Raw genomic sequence first — 21230 nt, forward strand, 5'->3', positions numbered from 1 at the left:
GTTTGTTGGGACACAGTGACTGCAGGATCCAGGGCTGAGTTCCAGCCCACGCTCGCTAACTCTGTGTTGAAATAGGTTGGGACCTTGATTTCTGCAAGGCAAATGTTAGCTTAGCAGAGTGGCCACGTCAGATGGGCTGAGACTCCCCCGGCACCCCCTGGGGCCCTGGCAGCGTGGCTGTTCGCCGCCAACGTCACAGCACACTCCTTCCTTCTTCCCAGGCTCCCGAGTCCCAGGGTGACCCGGGAGCCCTCCACCCCCAGGCAGGCCTCAGCGGCTGCTGTTGCACTAGCTACCGCTGGGAGCTCGGCCACGGGGGGGGGGGGGGGGGGGGGCGGAACACAACCGGACTGGCATCCCTGCCACTCTTCCCGCCCTCTGGAAGGAGCTGGGGCAAGTGGGAGCAGGCTGCTACCCTCCCCTCCCCTGCCAGGCAGGTGTGCAGGTGAGTGCGTCGGGCCAGGCCGACTGCTTCCCCACCTTCCGAACCCCCCTTCCTCGCTGGGTAAACGTGGATACACACGGCCGCACCGCCTCGTCCCTAAGATCCTCCACGGGAGGGCTCGGATGGGGCCGTCCACCGGGAGGAGCAGGCCAGGCGCGGCGGCCCGGCCTGTCATTGCACACGAGTACCCGCTCAACGGCTGCGGAACGCCGAACGGAGCCCTGGCTTGTCCACGCGGCTTCGGGGCCGCGACCGGGCGCAGAGGCAGCCGCTGCCTGCCGCGGGGGGGAAGAGCAGGGGCCTCGGAGGGGCGGACGGAGGAAAAGGACAGAGCAGCGGGGCGTGCGCGGGGGGCTGCCTACAGGACGACTCCCAGGGCTCCGCTTCCCGAGAGCCGGGCGCCGACCGAAACGAACTTCCCGGGCGGAACTGGAACCCTGAGCCACCAGTGGCCGTAACCAGGCAACCGGCGAGCCGCCGCGAGGTGCGCAGGCGCAGCCCGCTACGGCGGCCGGCGCAAGCGCGGTCGCCTTCCGCCTGTCCCCAGCCTTGGAGGAAGTCCAACGGCAGAATGGGAGGGTCGCGCCTGCGCTAGGGTGCCGCTCGGCTTCTCCGCGCCGCCGAGTAGCCGTTCTCGGCGGGTGCGCCCGCTGGCCTCGGTCGTCCAAGACCGGTTCTTCACTTGGGTCTGACTGAAGAGCCCCGACTCTTCTCCCATCCTAAGACGAGAAAAGACTGGGAGAAAGAGCTAGCGTAACCAGGGCGACGTCTCCCAGCGGCCCTCCGAGCGCCCGGCCCGGCAGGTGGGCGAAGGGCGGGTCGCAGGGGGGGCGGGTCGCAGGGGCGAGGCCAAGGGGGCGGGACGAGGGGATGAACGCCGAAAGATTGGTCGCAGGCGAGGGAGGGGCCAACGGGGCGGACGAATGGATGGCCGGCGAGGGAGGGGGCGGAGCTAACGTACGGGGCGTAGCGGCTCGGGGGCAGCTGCGATGGGCGGGGCTGATGGGCGTGGTGGGCAGGCGTGGCGCGCGCTGACGTCGCGGTCGGACACGTCGGCGGCGCGGCGGCCGGAGCCGGATGTGCCAAGATGGCTGCTGCGGTTGTCGTGTCTGCGCTCGTCGCCGCAGCCGGGCCGGCTTTCGCCGGCTGCTCCTGAGGGGTTGGCCCAGGGATTGCGGAGGGGCCGGGCGGGAGCCTCGGCCGCCCTGTGGCGCGCCGGTGAGGGCCGGGATCGGGCGGAGGGTAGCGGCCGGGCCGGGCCCAGCCCCAAGCGGACGGCGCCTCTCCGGGTACCGCCAGGGGTCGGGCAGAGGCCCCGGGGGCGGGTGGGGACCTGCGGGCCCGGGGTGGGTCCGGCTGGGCCAGGTGCGCGGCCCTCCTGCCGCCCTCTGCCCCTCTGTTGGCCGCCTCGTCAGACTGACGGGAACCCCGCAGGTGTGGCCTGCACTGTGGCAAGTGCCGGTCGGGCTCAGCGGTGTCGACCCTTGGCTTAGCCCCGGTGGCCTGGCTGGAGGGTTGTGTTGGAATGGCCGGAAGACCAGACCTGCAACTTGTTAAAGAGTACACACGTGTACGAAAATTCTTTAGCAGTTTTGCGTGTCCTTTGCTTGGAAGCTTCTGAAGTAGTTCTGTCTCCATTGGCTGAGAGATCTCTCCCGAGCCGTGCTGGTGAAGAGACAGATTGGCATTGCTGTTGTCTGTTGGGAATTTCGTGGCAAAGTGACAGGTGTTGCAGCGGAGGTCTGTCACTTGTGTTTTACATTAAGGGTTAGAAGGCTGCGGAATAAAATTATTACAGTTCTTGTGGCGGAAGAATTACAGTCGAGTGTCTGGGCACATCACAGCCATTTGAAATGAGTTTTTGCTGCTTCACCTGAAAACACTTTTAAATGGCTTGGAGATTGGGCATGAGCTGCTTAAGATTGTGTGTTAAACCCGTGTGTGCAGATGTTAACCTGAGCGGTATTTCCCACCCCAGATATGGCAGAGAGCAAACCAGGTCACACACAGTTGTTTCTAACATTGATACTTTTGCAAGTTTCAGCAGAACCAGGCTCCCTGCAGGTTTTTTTCCCCCCCGTGCCGTTCTTAGGGTTCTGGGTGCTGTTATCTTGCAAAGATAAGGCAAGAGGCATGTTCCTGTGATTCATTCACCCTAAATAGCAGTAGGTCCCAAAATCGCCCAGAAAGCTTTCTTTATGGTAGTGTGTCGATTTTAATGATTCCTTCTTTTGTAAAGCTCTTTCCTGAATGTCAGTGCATCCTTTAGGATCTTTGTCATTTTTAGCAGTGTTGAGATTCCCTTTTCTGTAAATGTGTTTGATTCTGTATTTAGGAAAGTTGGAGTTTATGGTGTCTTTGAGCGGAGTGTCTCATAGTCTGACAGGGACATCACACTCACGGTTGCCGTGAGGGAGATTGAAGGCAAATGGTAGACTCCCACGTTCTTTCTGGCACTCCTATTGGTTTACACACTCCTAGTTTGAGGCCGCAGGTCTGAGGATAAGGAGTGGGCTTTAAGTGTCTTGGTCCACAGTCAGGAATTTATATTGGAAATAGGTTGTGCTTAAGTATTTCCCAGAGATACAAGGCAGTCTACTTGAAGGACTAGGTTTATGAGTAATGCATCTTTAAGAACAGCAGCTGGTGTCTCTGAAATAGTGCTTTTTGAAAAAGTTAGATGACTTGAGGGTGCAGGATGACTTCCTGGCTGGAATTAAGTTCCCTGGGGTCAGGAGGGAAACGATAGGCAGTTTTTCTGTTTGTGAATAGAGAAAAAAGATTAAAAGGTTAATGTTCAAGATTGTTCCAAATGAAATTGGCATATTGGTAAAAAGCTCTCAATTATGGGTGGGGGGGAGAGTAGGGGATTCTATGTTACAGGAAAGTGATAGTGTTTGCTTATAAAATGGTTCTTAGTCTGAGGGTTGAGAAAATACTTTTTAAGGGAAGTTTCTTCAAGGAAAGCATGTAAGTATAAACCTGTGAAATTTACATTTTGATAACATTTCCCTATTAAATAGCAGTAGGGATTAAGGCATCCCAGAATCCTCTGTGAGTAGAACTTTGTAAGATGAAACCCAGAAGAGACCTTAGAAATTGTCATATTGCTTCTCTCACTTCACAGATGAAGTGACAGGGTCACAGAAAGACAAGGGGTGTGCCCGGAGCCGTTCAGCTGGACACCCAGCCGGGCTCTCCCAGTTACGCCTCTGCTGTGTAATCCTCTGGGCCTCTGCCACGTGTGGTTTTTCTTTTTTAAAGCTGCTTAGGATGGTGAGGGTCCTCCGCTGAAGCCTCAAAAGGAGGAAGTCGTGTCTTGGAGGGTGTCCTGGGTGCCTCTGTTGCACAGATAACAAGAAGAGGCTCTGCTTGTTCTACTCTCAGTCCATAGAAAGCTGAGCTGTAAACGTTCTTTGTTTTGAAATGGCTCCTTATAACCCAGTGAGGTCTCCAATGCTGTTCCTAATATAGTCCGTTAAATTTGAGTGAGTTCCGGAGTGCTCTTCAGTCAGAAGGGGTTCCCTGTTGGCCTAGGACAGAGCATGTGTGGGCAGTAATGGTAGTGAAGTAATAGATTCCTAGGACTAGTTTCCAGAGAGGCATAGGAGCTTTCCTTTGTAAATAGCTTTACTTAAAACACATCCATAAGTGTGTTCTTGTATCTGGCTATCAGAAGAGATTTCCAAGAGCAAAAATTGTGTACATCTGCAGAAACGTGTGGGTTACACTCTGGAGTCCTTCCACGATTTCTCCCTCTGGTGTTTACTTATCCCCGTGATTGGCTAAACTTACCCTGTTTGTGAGGGTGGTACTAGGGGGAAGGACTTACACATAGAAAAAGACTTTGTGAAGAGACAGTACCTGGGTTTTTGCCTTAAAAGTACAGGTCAACTGTTCAAGATTATACTTAATGTATTTTATTTAGAAAAAAACCCACCACTAGCACCAGCAAGAAAAAACGCTGTAAAGATGATTTTGTGCCTTTGTTTTCTATAAAAGTTTTTTTGGCATTCTATTATTGAAAACTTTCGAAGGAAGTCGGTTGGTCAGTTTTATTTATTTATTTATTATTTTTTTAAAGATTTTATTTGACAGAGACAGTGGGAGAGGGAACACAAGCAGAGGGGAGTGGGAGAGGGAGAAGCAGGCTCCCCGCCGAGCAGGGAGCCCCATGCGGGGCTCTTTCCCAGGACCCTGGGATCATGACCTGAGCCGAAGGCAGATGAGCCACCCAGGCGCCCTGAGTTGGTCAGTTTTAAAGCTGCCTTAAGTTTACTTGGGGTTTTCATTCCAGGGATAGTTGTTACAGCTCTGGCAGTCAGAGGCAACTTGTTTTGCTAATGCTATTCAGGCAGTCATCACACAGAAAACGAGGGCTTTTGCATGGGAGCATAAAAGGCATTTTAATATATTTTAGATTTTGCAGCTTGTGTTACTCTGTACTTTATAACGCTCTTTCGTTAGAATGGAAATACAAATTTTAAACTTTTGTTTTCATTTCAAGATTTAATATTAACCTGTGTGAGAAGTATGATATGCAGTCTTAATATGAGGAGTTGGCTCTTTCGGGATCTGGAGATAATTTATGGAGAGATATCAGCGTACCTGGTAGTAAGTCAGACCAGCAGTTTAGCTGAGCTTCATCTCTGCCCCCTGGGTGAGGGCATCATGGAGGCAGCAGACATTCCACATGGGTATTCAGCTGGGCTACAAAACTGAACTGCAGAGAAGGCAGTGACTTGCGTAAAGTCAGTCAGTGAGCTCCGGGCACAGCCCGCGTTTGCGTCCCGATCCGGTGTGCTCCCTGTTCTTGCCTGTGCACACAGCAGCCCCTCTGGGGCGTGGTTCGGGGCGGGAGGGGGTGAGAGCAGGAGCTGAGGGACTGAAGATGCAAACTCTTAAGTTGTTTCCAGCCTTTTTCTGTTTTATTTAGTTTTCCTAATTCTGGCTGGGAGTTTGAATATATGGATTTTATGCTAATTTCTTCTTTTTCTTTTTCAGTTCAAATTAAGGAAAACCTATATCCTTCTTTCTGTAAGCAGCATCTAATTGTGCAAAAGATCAGTCATGCAGCCGCCTCCCCAGGCAGCCCCATCCGGTGTGGTTGGGCCACCTCCAGCTGGGACTCCTCAGAGCATGTTCTGGTCCAACAGACCGTATAGGAGACAGGCAAATAATAACGCACCCGTGACTCCTATAACTTGCCCACTGCAGCCGGTGACGGATCCATTTGCTTTTAGTAGACAGGCGCTACAAAATACATCGTTGGGCAGTTCGTCCAAAAGTAGCCCACCCATTCTGCAAGGCCCAGCCCCTCTACCAGCATTCCTTCAGCGCACCGGTCTGCCTGTGCCTCACACAAATGCTGGGGATACCCTCCAGGGACCGGTGTCACAGCCCAGAGCAGATGGCAGTCTGTTTTCCAGTGTGTGGACCCCTTCAACTCCATCGGAGCCCGAGGTGAACAGGAGTGCCGAGGTTGCTCCCGGCTCAGAACCTGAAGTTCAGACCCTGCCATATCCTCAGTACATTCCAGGAGCGGGTGTTGACAGTTCTCATGGGGGCCATCCTCACACGAACGTGCTTGGGCCCGATAGGCCCCTGAGTAGGCAGAACCCACATGACGGTGCTACAGCATCAGCACCATCCCCTTCCTTCCCTCAGCCTCGTCAGCAAATGCCGGGGCAGTGGGGACCCGGGCAGGGAGGCCCGCAGTCCTCGGGGCAACATTATTGGCCCCGCCCAGAAGGACCTGTTCAGAACGCGGTGCCTCACGCCTCCAGCGTTTCTCACTTCCCTGCTCCGTCCAACCCGCCTCAAGGTCCTGGCCACGAGCAGCTCAACCCACTGGTGTGTTTGCCAGGACCCTTCGCCAGTGATGGAAGCAACGAGGCGGCCTACCTACAAAGTGGAAACCATTCAACAAACTTTGATCCTGAAAATGCGTTCAGGCAAAATTCTAGAGCTGGGAATACTCGGGCGAGCCAGGAGCTCAGGCCAAATCCAGGAGTGAATAAAGAGCAGTTGCCAGACCTCGCTCTCGTTAATCCCCTCGCTCAGGGAAATAGCCCAGAAAGCCATTTGCACTACCCCCCAGGGGCCGGGACCAGCCGAGCCCTGTCAGAAGTGGACTCTGGGGCGCTCTCCATGTTTTTCCAAGGTGGGGAAACAGAAAATGAGGAGAATCTCTCCTCTGAAAAAACAGGCGCTGCTGGTCAGTCTGACTTCGACGGCTTCTCCCCCAGCCCCGCACTTGGTCATCCTCCTGCACATGTGGGAGCAGGTGGCATTTACCAGGCCTTTCCCAAAGGTTCCAACAATGAGGCCGCGCAGCAGGGAGGACTCCCACAACCTTATTTTTCTCAGTCTGCAGGCGCCCAGCCTGACCGGCCCCCGGCAGCAAGCACCACCGCTGTGTGGGGTAGCACAGCAAGTGCAGGGGTGCACGCGGCCAGCAGCTCACAGTCTGAGAATGTGGAAGACCTAGAATTCATTCAGAATCAGGAAGTTCTGCCAAGTGAGCCCCTGAGTTTGGACCCTTCCTCCCCAAGCGATCCGGTCAGATACGGGCCCCTTCCCGGGCCAGCCGTCCCCAGGCTTGGTGGTGTGGGCCACCCTGGAGGTGGGGGTCCAAATCTCGAGGCCCCCGATTCGTCGCCGCACCCTGTGCGGTCTGATGGTGCGTCATCCGGTTACAGCAGCAGGAACCACAGGAATCTCCCGAGTGCCGCCAGGCCCCAAGACGTAGGCACTTTCATTCAGCAGGAGGTTGGAAAACCTGAAGATGAGTCTTCGGGGAGTTTTTTTAAGCAAATTGATTCTTCTCCTGTGGGAGGAGAGACAAACGAGACCACCGTGAGTCAGAATCACCACAGCAGCCTGTCCCAGCCCTCAACCCCAAGCCCCCCAAAACCCACTGGAATATTTCAGACAAGTGCAAATAGTTCCTTTGAACCAGTGAAATCCCACTTAGTTGGAGTAAAACCTGTCGAGGCCGATCGTGCCAACGTGGTGGGTGAGGTGAGAGGGGCCACTGCCCACCAGAAGCAGCACAGAGCCATTGCTGCCCCACCCGACACCTCCCCCGGCAACCTGGAGCAGCCGCCGGACAACATGGAGACCCTGTTCACACTCCAGGCCTGTTCTCCACCCTTTTCCGTACCTGTGGAGGCTGGGCACGGGCTCGTGCACACCGGGGGACTGCCCTTGGAAACTGTGCTCCTGGCAGCGGAGAAAGGGCCTTTGGCCAGAGCCCAGGGAGCTGTGAAGTGTGAGAGCCCAGTGACGACGTTGTGGGCACAGAATGAGTTGCCAGATTTTGGAGGCAATGTTCTTCTAGCCCCAGCTGCTCCTGCGTTGCACATGCCTGTGAAACCCCAGCCGTCGGAAGTGATTCAGCCTCCAGATGAGGGCGTGTCCACGCTGCAGTCCCAGCAGCCGGGCTCCGGCCTCTCTCTGCCGAGTGGGGACAGCATCTGCGCTTCTGAGAACCTTGAGAATCCTCCCAAGATGGGAGAAGAGGAGGCCCTCCCGTCACAGGCAAGTTCCGGCTATGCCAGTCTATTGTCCTCACCGCCCACTGAATCTTTGCAGAATCAACCAGTCTTGATTGCCCAGCCTGATCAAAGCTATAATTTGGCTCAGCCCATTAATTTTTCTGTGTCCTTATCTAGTCCTAATGAGAAGAATCAGCCCTGGAGAGATGCTATGGTCGGGGATAAGCCCTCGGCAAGCAGCCGGGCTGTGGGGGGAGACTCTGGAGATGGTGCTGCTGTGTCTGGGATCACGGCCGGCTCTCTCACCCGCTCGCCTCTGCCTAACAGTCTCATGCACAGTAGTTTTCCACAAGTTCCTGGTACTTCGGAAATAGTTTCTAATCAGCCTGCTAATTTGCTGGTTCAGCCACCACCTCATCCAGTTCCAAAGAATTTGCTTTCAGAAAGCCAAAAGATTGATAATGCAGAGAACGTTCTTCCCGAGTTGGTTAGTAGCCCTGCTGGAAGCGCAGGCGTGATGTTAGTGCCCCCTGCAAACGCTACCTCAGTACCTACCGGTAATAAGGCAGATTACTCCAGTCATCGGGAAGAAACTTCTGGAGCCCTAGACTTCACACTCAATAGGACTTTGGAAAATCCTCTGCGAATGTATAGCCCCTCCCATTCCGACAGCTCTGCGGGTCAGCACACCGTCAGCAGTCACCCGAGACAACCTGGGCCCGGGCCACGTAACTCAGACCATTTCTACCAACAGGTGACAAAAGACGCTCCGGACCAGCGTGGCCTAGAGAGAGCCCAGCAGGAGCCAGCACCGCCTCTTCCACAAGGGCCCAAAGCAGCGTGTTCAGAACCTTCAAACCCAGGAAGTCCACCCTTGCAGGGACAGTCCCAAAACTTGGTCCCACCACCCGCAAGCCCAGCTCCAGGTGACACAGGTCAGCCGCTGCCGGCCCGGCCACCTCGGTCCTCCAGCGCGTCAGTCGCATCCACCAGCTCGAGCCAGGCAGCCATGCAGTCGGACCAGCACTGGCCGCAGCCGCCGCCTCCAGATTTGGCATCTTACTACTATTACAGACCCCTGTACGACGGCTACCAGTCCCATTACCCCTCGCCATACCCGCTGGAGCCCGGCACAGCCCCCCTCTATTACCAGGTATGGTCAAGCTCTTGTGTGACCAGTGGTTCCTTTCTCTCGAGCCGTGCTCCTTGGCAGGCTTTTGTTGCTCAGTGCAGAAGTAAGTCGTGCCATCACTGTGCAGAGTGCCGGTTCCAGGCGCCGCTGCGTGAGGCTTGCCCTGCCCAGTGCGGCCCATCTCTTGGAGGTTTACTCTGCACACCTTTGTATTGCATTGCATGCAGTACCTGATTCATTTTTTCACATGGCATCCCCCAACTTACATGGCTGAGAAGCCACCTGCTTCCTGTCCCGCTGGTGGCTTCTCTGTAGAACTTAAGTTGTGGGTTGCACACTTCGGGAAACTGGGATAGCCTCTGGAAGCTTCGGTGTGGTTTTGATGTGAAAAATCTACCTGACGAGTAACAGGGAACTCTAGTATTTGAAGTCCCTCCTTGAGAATAAAAACATTTAGAGAAAAAAGGTTTGGAATGTAATCCTAGCAAAACAGCCAAGGGGGATGAAATTCCATAACCTTCTTGAGGGACACGGTGGTCCCAGCAGCGGGGTGGGGGTGGCCGCTGTGCTACGCGGAAGCCTTGCCTTTCACCGTGGCCCCAGTGCGCGAATGTTGTTTAAATTGGGTTCTGTTCAATCCTGTTACTTTGAAACCATATGGTTCAAGCGTACACATTGGAACGCTGTCTGCTTCTCATCACTTGTAGCCCCAGCCCAGCATCACCCAAAGTTAGCTGAATTCACAGGAGCATGGACCGCAAGTTTGAAAAGCACGGTCCTACTGGGCAGGGGCAGGTGGCCATCCTGGGGGCCTCGCAGTCAGAGGCGGCTGGGCGTGCAGGGCTGGTTGGGGTTGGGCCAGGCGGCAGCCCCCATTGACAGGAGGCTTGGGTCTCCTTCGTAGGCTTTGAGCATCTTTGGGAATGTATGCATAGTGCACAACTAAGCACTGAGACCAGTCTAGATTCTGGAAGGAGCCCCAAGGACTCCTGTTGCCACACACCGAAACTGATTTTCGATGCGCCCAGAGCCCACCGGGGCTGGCAGAGCGTGAGGGGAGCAGTGCACCTGCTTTGGGTCCTTTGTGTAGCAAAGGACCTCCCAGGAATTCCAGCCAGAGCCCAGCACACTTTTGTGGGAGCCCGCTCCCTGCTGCTCTTTGGCCTTGTCGCCACAGCCTACAGCAGTGGTCAAGAATAAGTCCGTTTGACGTGATTTCTCCTCTTCTGCCAGGTGATAGCAGAGAGTCAGGCTCGTAGACCAAAGGGCTGATTTCTGTCTCATGCCTGGATCATCTCATCTCTGCTTCGGGTTTGCACACGGCCGCTTCTTAGAGACAGAGCCGCGGCCATTCATCGGTCCATTAATGGAGCCGAAAGCCTCATGAGAGTAGAATGTGATCCTCTCTTTTGAGGTTTCCTGTAGCTTCAGGACCCACTGAGATGAAATCCTGGTTATTTTGCTTACCTGAGATGGTGTCTGAAACAGAACACAAACTTGTGGGGTCATCGCACCTCCACATTCGAGACTTCAGGGACTCGAAGCCTGGTGGAGCCCTCGAGAGTCTCCACGGCTCCGTAGGGGTTGCCTGCTGAGACATTGGCCATTTCCTGAGCAGGAGCAGGGCAGTCCCTTTGAGGAAGATCCTGCCCCCTGCCTGTGGCTGTGGATTTCAGATTGTAGGTTTTCTGTTGTGCATGAAGGAAGAAGGCCCACGTCCAGTGCTGCTCCCAGAGGGCCATCGTCAGTGCCGTGCAGAGCTAGTGCCGGCTGCTCGACATGTTGTGTCTCTACCGGTCTCTAATGTCGCACAAACCCTTCTTCCGGCAGGACGTCTATGGCCTGTACGAGCCCAGGTTCAGGCCCCACGACAGTGCGGCATCTGCCTACGCTGAGAGCTACCGCTACGCCGGCCCTGAGCGACCCAGCTCCCGAGCAAGTCACTGCTCAGACCGGCCATCTGCCAGGTGATGGGCGTCCGTGTTGCTGGCTGTGGTGGTAACTTAGTGATCTGAGAAAGACTGTGCTTGTGAAGAGTTATACCAGCCTATCCCGTGTTTGTGTTTACTCAGCACGGGCAGAGCACAGGAGCACTTTGAAACTGAACGAAGCCCCGCCCCCACCCCACCCCCGAAGCCACCTTGTGCTGTCAGCCAGCGCTGGGTCAGGCCAGACCTTTGGCGGGATCCTCTTGGGGCCAGCTGCTCATCCTACGGCCGAGGCGCGTACACGGCTCTGGCATTTGGCTGACTGGGTGTTCAGGGCCCTTAGACCGTGGCAGCTTTGCCCTTGCACAGACTCTTCCCTACTACTAACCACAGAGGTGCTGGATTCTTGGGCCAGGCAGTCTTGGGCCAGAACACCTGCCACGTCCCTTTTGCAGCACTGCCCCTGTGCTAGAAGGCCCCCGCACACCCTGGTCTGCTGCTCTCTTTCGCTGACCAAGCCCGTCTCGTTCTGTGATTACAGATGAGGGATTCTTTTTTTAAGGTTTACTTACTTATTTTAGAGAGAGAACGCAGAGGGAGGGGCAGAGGGAGAGAGAATCTCAAGCAGACCCCCTGATGAGCACAAGAGTCCGACGCAGGGCTTGATCTCCTAACCCTGAGATCATGACCTGAGTTGAGATCAAGAGTCGGACATTTAACCAGCTGAGCCACCCAGGCGCCCCTGGATGAGGGATTTTGGAAGATCACGGGTATCATGCCTTCTGCCAACTAGGAACTGAGGCGGGTCCCAGCCCCCCACTTGGAGCCACAGGGTGTGCGGCCTGTTCCAGGGTGTGACCTTGCCTGCCTTCCAGGGCCTTCACCTGTACTCGCTCATTGTCCGCTTGGAGGAAGGACGGGTCATGGGTGTAGGTTTTGTTGCAAGAGTACATGGCTTCTTGAACTCGTAATAGAGGAGGTCTGATTGCCGATGGAGACTTTGTGCATGCGTTGCCTTTCAAAATCTTGGGGTCCTGTTGCTGGTCCTTCAAGGCTTTGATAGCTTGTCTGGAGACAAGGCTCTGTCTCTGTGAGCCTTTGCCTGTTGAGCTGGCCTCTCTGTGCATCGCTGACCTGCACGTGGCCCATACTTCTAGGAACTTTATGTAAGAAAGTTCGCAAGGGTTTAGCTCCTGTATAGCACCTAGAAGGTGAGGTTTGAAGTTAAGTGTTCTGACTCAGGGAAAGCAACGGGCAAGTGATTTCTAGAACCCCGTAAGCACGGGGGAGGGTGCAGCCAGCGCACAGCTTGCCATTCCAGTTTTCTGTCTGCTTGCCCACCTGCAAGTTAACATGGTACTTCACTCTAAGAGGCCAAAGGTGGCCCTGTGCTGTTGAAAAGTCATCCAACCAGAGGCTAGGCCGGGTCACACGGGAGTGGTTCTGTCCCGTCTTGCAGTGTTTCTGTCCTCCTGCTGTCTTCACCGCTCATTTGTGACACCTCTGGAGAACAGCCTGTTCTTCTTCCTGCCCCGCTTCGGTTGGGGGGAGGTGTGCGCTTGTGCCTGGTGTGAGCACATCCCTGCAGGGACTGCCTGTGGTGGGAACATGTCTTTCGTTTGTGTGGCTGTGTCTTTGCTGATGGATGAATGGGCCTGGTTGGTGAGGGCGGCAGGGAGGTGGCATGCTCTTGGTTCTGCCCTGTGTCAGATCATTGTTATGAGCCCACTGCTGGTGTGCTCAGGGGCCCCCACTCTGCAGATAGGTGGGGTCTAAGGGTTCTCCTCCAAAGCCCTGGGAAGGGGCCTTGTTCCTATAGCTGAGCCATGGGAGTGGGTGCTCCTCATAGGCTGCCTCTGCCCTAGGAGCTGTGCCAGCCAAGCCCCCAGGCTCAGCTGGGTGACATTCCTGAAGGGACATGAAAAAAGTTATATTTTAAAAGTCAAATATTGTCTAAAACTTGTTATTAAGAAACAAAAATGCTAGTAGGTTCTTCTGAGAATCTTATTGCCTCAGGTGCACTTGGGTGGCTTAGTTGGTTAAGCGTCCAACTCTTGATTTCAGCTCAGGTCTTGATCTGAGGGTTGCGAGATTGAGCCCCACACAGAGCTCTGGGCTGGCCCATGGAGTCTGCCTGACATTCTCTCCCTCTGCCCCTACCCCTCGCCCCCCATTCACTGCATGCACGCGCTCACTCTCTCACTTGCACCTCACTCTGTTGGAGGGAAAAAACAAGAATCTTACTGCCCAGAAGGTCTGACAGCTGACCTTGCTAAGTTCTGCTTTCTGTGCGCTGAGAGTCAGACTTGTAGCTTGGTCTTTGAGGCTGGTCTCCATCAGGCGCGCTTCAGGTCTCATACTGGTCACATTCAAGAGGCCGACACCAGGGGCTGAGCCAGCTGCAGTCCCACACCTGGGCGCACACCGTCACGTGTCCAAAGGACACAGCACGTGGTCTGTGTGGATGGGTTTGACAGCTCAGTGCGTTTTGCTCCTGCTAAGCGTGATACCAGAAACTCGAGAACCCGTTTGAGCCTTGCCATGCAGGACATAGTGCTGAGCACACAGAGAGCACACAGCTCGTTGATTCTGCATGGCACTTAAATAGGTACTTAAGAGATGGATTTTAAAGATTTTATTTATTTGTCAGAGAGAGAAAGAGCATGAGCAGGGGAGCTGCAGGCAGAGGGAGAAGCAGGCCCCCCCGCTAAGCAGGGAGCCCAACGCAGGGCTCGATCCCAGGACCCTGGGATCATGACCTGAACTGAAGGCAGACGCTTCAGCGACTGAGCCACCCAGGCGCCCCAAGAGATGAATTTTAATTAGCTGTGTGGGAGGGGGTCCCATCATCTCCTTGTTACTGCTTCGGGTCTACTGATGAGCGTTTTTTCACGACCAGAGCATTTTGCTGAATGCTTGATGCTCTGGCAATTGTGTATATGGACTGACGTCTTGTCCTAGTCTAAGAAGTAAGTAGGTGAGTTGTTTTTAACAGTGCGGTGTGTGCTTTCAGGCAAGGGTACCCCGAAGGTTACTATAATTCCAAAAGTGGATGGAGCAGTCAGAGTGACCACTATGCAGATTATTACTCCGGCCAGTTCGACTACGGAGGTACGTTCAGGATTCTGCATGGCCAACCACTGGTGCGTCCCGGTGTGCAGCTGCGCTCTGTGATCATTTCTTAGGAGACTTTCCTGTTTGTTAGTCCTCGTATGTTTTTAATCTAAGAGCCGAAGTAGTTGAAAATAATCTGTGCCTGGAAATAATTACATTGCTATTTTTCATTAGGAAATTACGATTTAGTTCTAGTGTTAATGTGTCTTTATCACATTAGTAGTTTCCTTTGACTTTTTAGCAAAGCGTTGTGCGTAGTTCCAGAGTGGCCTTGTCCATATGTGACTACTTAAATTGATTAAAATAAATAAAATGGAACACCAGCTTCTGGGTCGCACCCAGTGGCCTCCTGTGGCTGGGGGCCCCCGACTTGCGTGGTGGAGACGTCAGTTGTCCCCACTGTGCCAGGTGCTGCCTGCTGGTCTTGACGTGCTCCTGCTGGGCAGTGCATGCCCGTCGGTGGCCCTGCCACTCCCTGCTGTCTGGTGCCGGGCAGGGTCCCAGGCCCACAGCCTCTCAGGCATCCCGGCACAGCCACCCCGTCTGCTTCTTCCCACAGGCCTCTCTCCTTTCTACGTTTGTACTGCTGTAGATGTAAATTATGCTCACACCTGCCAAAAGTGGGACTTCTAGTTTATAATGTTAATGTATTTTTTTTTTAATATTTTAGTTTTGGAATATTTCTTTAAAACTTTCTGGGTTATGTTAGAAGACATACGAGGGAAATTTGTAGTCACAGGATTAAGTGTTAAAAGGTCGTGACTACGAACGAAATTTTAACAAAGATGTCTTCTAGCATGTTTTTTGGTTCTTTTTAATCACGTGTGTTGAGAGAACAGCCGGTGGCCATTAGGTGTTACACGTAATAGGCGGGACACCACCTGGTCCCTCTGCCTCACAGTTAACACTCTCCAAGGTCATGCTGATTTGTGGGAGGACAGTTTGGTTCGTCTAAGAGCCTGGAGGCATTCTTCAGTCCTGGGGCGGTGTGGTTTCTCTAGCAAGGGCCAGAGGAGTGTCTTCCCTTGCCTATAGTAATCAATCACAAATCCCCTGCTTACAGACCCAGGTCGCTGGGACCGGTACCACTATGGTTCCAGATTCAGGGATCCCCGCACCTGTGACCGGAGGTATTGGTATGATGCTGAATACGATGCATACAGGAAAGAAAACTATGCTTATGGCGACAGGTTGGTACAGTGCACTTTAATAAGAAGGGTTGCTCGTAACCAGAGCTTCGCTCCTGCGTCTCTGGCCTCGGGTCTGTCATTTACCCGAGCTGCACTTGTGTTCGGGATCCTGGTGAGCAGCTAACACTGGGGTCACTGTCTGAAAGAGAAGGATGAACCAGGCCCTCCTGGCAGTTCCCACTTGGGCTGTTGGAGGGGAACTGGCCTCAGCACAGGCGCTGGAAGTCGGCTCCTCCTCTTCTTGGGTCTGGGAGAGGCGTGGCCGCACGCAGCATGAACTTGAAGGATGTTTCTCCAGATCTGAAGGCAGGGATTTGAACTTGGGCTTGGGATGTGGCCGCTCTTCCAAGGGTAGGCTCTGACTGGTCTGAGGGTCACGACTCTGGGGTGGTGACGACACGGTGGGGCCTCACTGTTGGGTAGCAAAAGGCCGTCGTCCTGGAGTCACCCACCCACACTCCCCTTTCCTCGCCTCTGTCCCCGCTTCCGCCAGGCCGGAGAGGTACGATGACCCCTGGAGGTACGACCCTCGCTTCACTGGCAGTTTTGATGACGACCCTGAGCCCCACAGGGACCCTTACGGGGAAGAGGTGGACAGGCGCAGCGTGCACAGCGAGCGCTCAGCCCAGAGCCTGCGCAGCAGCTTCAGCTCCCACTCGCATCAGGTGGGGGCCCTCTCCCCCTCCCTTCCCGCGTGACTGCACGCCCGAGCCCCCGCGTTTCCAGGAGTTGATTTTTCCCGTTTGCTCTATGTTTTCTCAGAGTCAGATTTACAGAAATCACAGTGTGACTGCTGTTCCCTATGAGGCCCCACACCCCCCCGGCTCCTTGCCTGGCCAGTATGCCTACGGCGCCTACGGCAGCAATTTCAGCAGTGCCCAGGGCTTCCCAGAGTACGGTTACCCTGCCGAAGCTGGCTGGCCTACTGCGGAGCGAGGTGTGTGTGTGTGTGTGTGTGTTTGGTTGGGGCCCTGTGCTCTCATAGGTACAAAGGGATGTCGAGGCATACTGCTGGGGCAGCCTCCCAAGCCTGGGGTGATGGAGGGAGTGGATTTCAGCTCGCATGGGAATCAGCAATGGCCTGGCCTCATCTTCTGTGCAGAATACGGGCTGCTGTGAGTCACAGAGCTTGTCACAGCGGCTGAGAGCTGCCTGGCCTGTCCATAGTGGCCACGTCAGTGTGGCTCCAAGGACCGGCTCCCTGCCAGCTTCCTGGGTGCGGCTGCACTGTGTTCCCCAGTGCTGGCCACTTGGGTAAGCAGTTTGTGTGGGGACATTCCTAATTCCCCTTGAAAAGTTCCTGTGCGTGGACTTGTCACCTGTGCCACGTTCTCAGCTCCTCTCGGAGCTGTTCCATCAAATGCTTTTTCTTAGAGAAGTGCAACAGTGTGTGTCACGTCCTGTGAAAATCTCTCTGCACTTCAGGCATCCGCCGTTGTCATCCTTGTCGGTGCCCCGTGCCCGTCACTGCCAGGAGCCAGCCTCTGAAGAGAGCTGGGGACACGGATGCTCTGGTGGGGCCTCTGAGCAGCCGGCGGCCAGACGCTGCTTCCGAGTAGCCTGTGCTCAGTGCATGGGGCTGTTTTAAAGAAGTTTTGTTTTCAGAAGAGAATAGTTCTCGTTTTTAACAATCAGAACATTCTTTTTTTTTTTTTTTTTTTAAAGATTTTATTTGACAGAGAGAGACACAGCGAGAGAGGGAACACAAGCAGGGGGAGTGGGAGAGGGAGAAGCAGGCTCCTTGTTGAGCAGGGAGCCCGATGTGGGGCTCGATCCCAGGACCCTGGGATCATGATGTGAGCCAAAGGCAGACGCTTAACGACTGAGCCACCCAGGCGCCCCTGAAACATTCTTCTGACACATACCTAAGTTCTCCTTTTTGATGGGATATTTAGTAATTACTACCTTCCAGTTGAAAGCCAGGTCATCGTAACCAGTCTAACCTAGGATTCCAGCCATATGGGTACCTTGAAAATCTGTACTGTTGATCTGGTCCAGAAGCATTTTTTTTTTTATGATTTTTATTTATTTATTTTGAGAGAGAGACACACACACACACAGCATAAGCAGAGGGAGAGGGAGAAGCAGGCTCCTCGCTGAGCCGGGAGCCCGATGTGGGGCTCGATCCCAGGACCCTGGGACCGTGACCTGAGCCGAAGGCAGACGCCCAACCATCTGAGCCACCCAGGCGCCCCTGGTCCAGAAGCATTAAAAAATGACAAGCTGGTTGTTTCTTTCTCACTTTATTTAAATGTAGCTCCATCAAGACCAACTTCTCCTGAGAAGTTCTCAGTGCCTCATGTCTGTGCCAGGTTCGGTCCTGGGGGTCAGCTCATTAAAGTGATTCCAAATCTGCCTTCGGAAGGACAGCCTGCATTGGTTGAAATTCACAGCATGGAGGTAATTGCGTGAGTAGAAATTCTGCATCGCAGGACAGCCCTCTGAATAAGTGACCTTGGAAGATGTTTTTTTCCCATGAATCTTTAGGTCATAGGTTTTTTTATCGTGCTCGGTTGTTTCTCCCCTCAGAGGTCAGGACTTTGAGTACCTGCGTCGGGTGTTACATTAGACTTCGTTTCATTTGCATATTCATTTTGTCTTTATTCGCGTTTCTGGTTTAGCAGGGAGGACCCTGCTCGTGTTCATCTCATGGCTTTTGGTCACGGGTAGAGGAGCTTCGTGATCTGGTGGCAGGTGGGGTGGGGGGCCCTGTTCTGCGGGCTTGGCAGGCCTCTTCTGTGCATGTATTAGGGCCCTGCCTCAGTTGGAGGGGAGACGTAGAGTTTGAAAATCACGGTGGTAAAGCAGGCAGGCCGGCACTCAGTGAGGGCGTGGGGGTCCAGTGGAGCCGGCAGACGCGGGCCGGCGTGGATGTGCACCTGCTCCCCGTGAGCTGCTCTCTCTCTGCCCCCCCCCCCCCCCCATTGTGCCTCAGACCTTGCTGCAGCACATGCCGGAGCAGAAGGAGCTGCGCTCGTTCCCAGGACCACTCGGCAAGTACGTGCCCTGTCCAGCAGCCCACGACGGCCGTGCGGAGGCGGCCACTGTGCCCAGCTTCGCAGATGCAGTTGCTGCTGTCCATTGAGTGTGTGTTCTTTTTTCAGAGATGACACCCATAAAGTGGATGTTATTAATTTTGCACAGAACAAAGCTACAAAATGTTTGCAGAACGAAAATTTAATTGACAAAGAGTCTGCAAGTCTCCTTTGGAGTTTCATTGTTCTCTTGTGCAGACAGAATGGGGTAGGTTTCTTGTTGGCCTCCGTCTCGCCCCCCCCCCCCCCCGGCGGACTTGGGCGGGATTTCTGTGCCAAGCTGTGGGCGGCGAGCAGCGTCCCCATCCAGGGGCTCGCTCAGCAAGTGTCTTAGCGGTGATTTCAGGGAGTGGAATTCAAGGGCGTGTGGTTGGGTCTGCCTCTGTCAGCCTGTCAGGTCATCTGTGGTCTGTCCGTCCTGCTCCTGGCCAGGTCGTGAGCAGTGGCTTGTGCCCATGGGATCTTAACGTGCTCATTTGAGGAATCCTGTTGGGGGCCTCACCCATGCCGGGACGCCTGCGGTAAGTTCCGTGTGTAGTGACGCGCTTTCTTCTCCTTCCTGCCCCCGCGGCCCCTGCAGACCGTGGTGGGAACAGACCTCGCGGAGCTTTTGTTACGAGACCACAAAACCGCGTGGCTTCCTGGGAAGTCACCCAACGAGGCCAACCTGATTGATTTCACTAACGAGGCCGTGGAGCAAGTGGAGGAAGAGGAGTCCGGGGAGGCCCAGCTCTCATTTCTCACTGACAGCCAGGCAGCCGGCAGCAGTGCCCTTGAAAGGGAGACCGAGAGGTTCCGGGAGCTGTTGCTATACGGCCGCAAGAAGGTGAGGCCCCGGGCGGGCCCTGGCGTGCACGGTCCTGCTCTTAGGCGCGGTGGCACCTTAGCCCGGCACCACGGGCTCGTTCGGTGAAGAACATCTGGTGTCCGGAGTGTCTGCTCCCGGTAGCAGAGCCCTCTTCCAGGGGTCGCCAGCGTCGGAGACTTGCCTGTGCTTGGCCGCACCCCTGCTGCGTATACTTCTCAGGGACAGACCCGTGCGCGGGACAGAAAGCCAGCTGTCCTCACGCAGTTAGGCGTGCGTTCACTGTCTCTTCAGCGGGGTGTGCGCTGGGTGGGTGCCAAGCCCTGCAGGCCACAGAGCGCACGTGTGCTGGGGAAGCTCCCCGGGACTGTGCAGACCCAGGGATGGCCATGCCTGCGCTCTGGCGGCTGGGCTCTCACGGGCCCAGAGTTCTTAGTACTTTGATGTCGTGATGTGTTCGGAAAGCTCGTATTTGGTAAATAAACAATCCTCGTGTGGACGTCGTAGGACGGATCGGAACTGTAGAATCTGTCAGGTTTGGTTATCGTTTCCTCTACCGTGACACATCCATCTCCTTGAAGAGGCTGTCGTCTTGACTGCTACCCCAGATGATTCTGGACGCAGGGGAGGCCGCATTAGTAAAGGCTCTGTCTGTGTTGAGATGGTGTTCATGGAGGCCTTGTGTGTCGTTCTGGAACTGGGGATGCTTGCCAGTAGCGTTGCTCATAGTGGAAGGGACAGTCCGAGGTGGCAGGACTGCTGCTCGCTCGTCCTCGTTCCTCATCTGTGTGCTCCTTCCCTGTGCTGGCTGCTTGCTAGCAGAGAACAAAGCAACAAAGCCTTCGCAGACCCACTGCCACAGGGACTTTGCAACTAGGGCAGATTGGGAGAAGCGGGCTTCTCCTTCTTGTCTGAACCGGGCGCGTGTGTTGGCAGGTCTGTGACTCATACCTTCCTTCATGTGCACTCTGGCCCCTCTCCCCCGCCCCCGCCCCCACCCCCGTGTAACGACACACGGGCCGTTGCTTCTGCTCACGTATGTCACTGAAGTTGTTCTGATAACTCAGGTAACCACTAAAATGCTTTGCAGGATGCTTTAGAGTCTGCCATGAAAAATGCCTTGTGGGGTCACGCTCTGTTACTTGCAAGTAAGATGGACAGCCGGACACACGCCCGCGTCATGACCAGGTAGAGAATCTTACTGTGTAGACTGTTTCTGGGCACGTCCTGCTGGCCCAGTTGCGCTGCCTGGGCAGCTCTTGGAAGCACAGTGACCTGCAGCCCTTGTCACAGAAAGCTGGGGCGTGTTCTCTGCACCATGCTGCTGTCACACCGGCATGGGCTTGCTGGGCCCTCTTCCCTGTGGTTGGACTGCTGAGGGCTTTGTAAACATTTTTTTAACTGCAGAGTTTTCTATGCTCTGTGAAACCATCACGAATTCCTTAGTCTTTATTTCCTTTATTCTTTTGTTCAAATACTGGGCTTTGTGCACTTTGCCTGGGTCAGGCACCTGACGGTCATCAAAGGGCCAAGATGAGACCGGGCTTGTTTCTGCTTGTCTTTTAAATAGGGCTGACTTAGCTCTTTCTCTCTTCGTATCTGCCTAGGTTCGCCAACAGTCTTCCAATCAACGACCCTTTGCAGACAGTGTACCAGCTGATGTCGGGGCGGATGCCTGCTGCGTCCACGGTCAGTGTGCAGGGGCTCTCCCCAGGGTCCCCGTGGTCCCGCTCCCTGTCCGGGCTTGATCCTGTGACAGATGGCCTCCTGGGCCGCAAGGTCTGCACTTTCTCTCGTTCCAGCTTCTGCGTTGTGCTCTGCGAACTCACCTGTGACGAGATGAAAGTGATGCTCTCTTCCAAGCATAAGGGTTTATTTTGTTTTGCTTTTTTCTGACCCCAGTGTTGCGGAGATGAGAAGTGGGGAGACTGGAGGCCACATCTTGCTATGGTTTTGTCCAACCTGAGCAGCAACGTGGATGTGGAGTCCAGGGCGATGGCCACCATGGGTGACACTCTGGGTAGGCCGGGTGCAGGTGCGGGCATGGAGGTGGGGGCACCCAGCACACCTGGGCATGAGAGC

General features: G+C 54.8%; 1 protein-coding gene across 9 annotated transcripts in view; it reads left to right on the plus strand.

Annotated features, from left to right (window-relative positions):
• Positions 1-1004: 1004 nt before the first annotated feature.
• The window catches only part of SEC16A (SEC16 homolog A, endoplasmic reticulum export factor), a 33452-nt gene continuing 13226 nt past the window's right edge, over positions 1005-21230 (plus strand). For 4 of the 9 annotated variants that reach the window (XM_027615833.2, XM_027615837.2, XM_027615839.2 and 1 more), the window contains exons 1-14: positions 1514-1663; positions 5450-9097; positions 10907-11043; positions 14018-14115; positions 15182-15308; positions 15802-15973; positions 16071-16245; positions 17566-17708; positions 18244-18305; positions 18413-18551; positions 18924-19169; positions 20239-20336; positions 20756-20837; positions 21051-21168. In XM_027615833.2, coding sequence (XP_027471634.2) covers positions 5516-9097; positions 10907-11043; positions 14018-14115; positions 15182-15308; positions 15802-15973; positions 16071-16245; positions 17566-17708; positions 18244-18305; positions 18413-18551; positions 18924-19169; positions 20239-20336; positions 20756-20837; positions 21051-21168 — 5179 coding nt within the window. In that variant the 5' untranslated portion in view covers positions 1514-1663; positions 5450-5515. The other 5 variants (XM_027615840.2, XM_027615841.2, XM_027615834.2 and 2 more) reach the window with 4 other exon arrangements.

Source organism: Zalophus californianus, chromosome 13 (genome assembly GCF_009762305.2).
Source record: "Zalophus californianus isolate mZalCal1 chromosome 13, mZalCal1.pri.v2, whole genome shotgun sequence".
NCBI lineage: Eukaryota > Metazoa > Chordata > Mammalia > Carnivora > Otariidae > Zalophus > Zalophus californianus.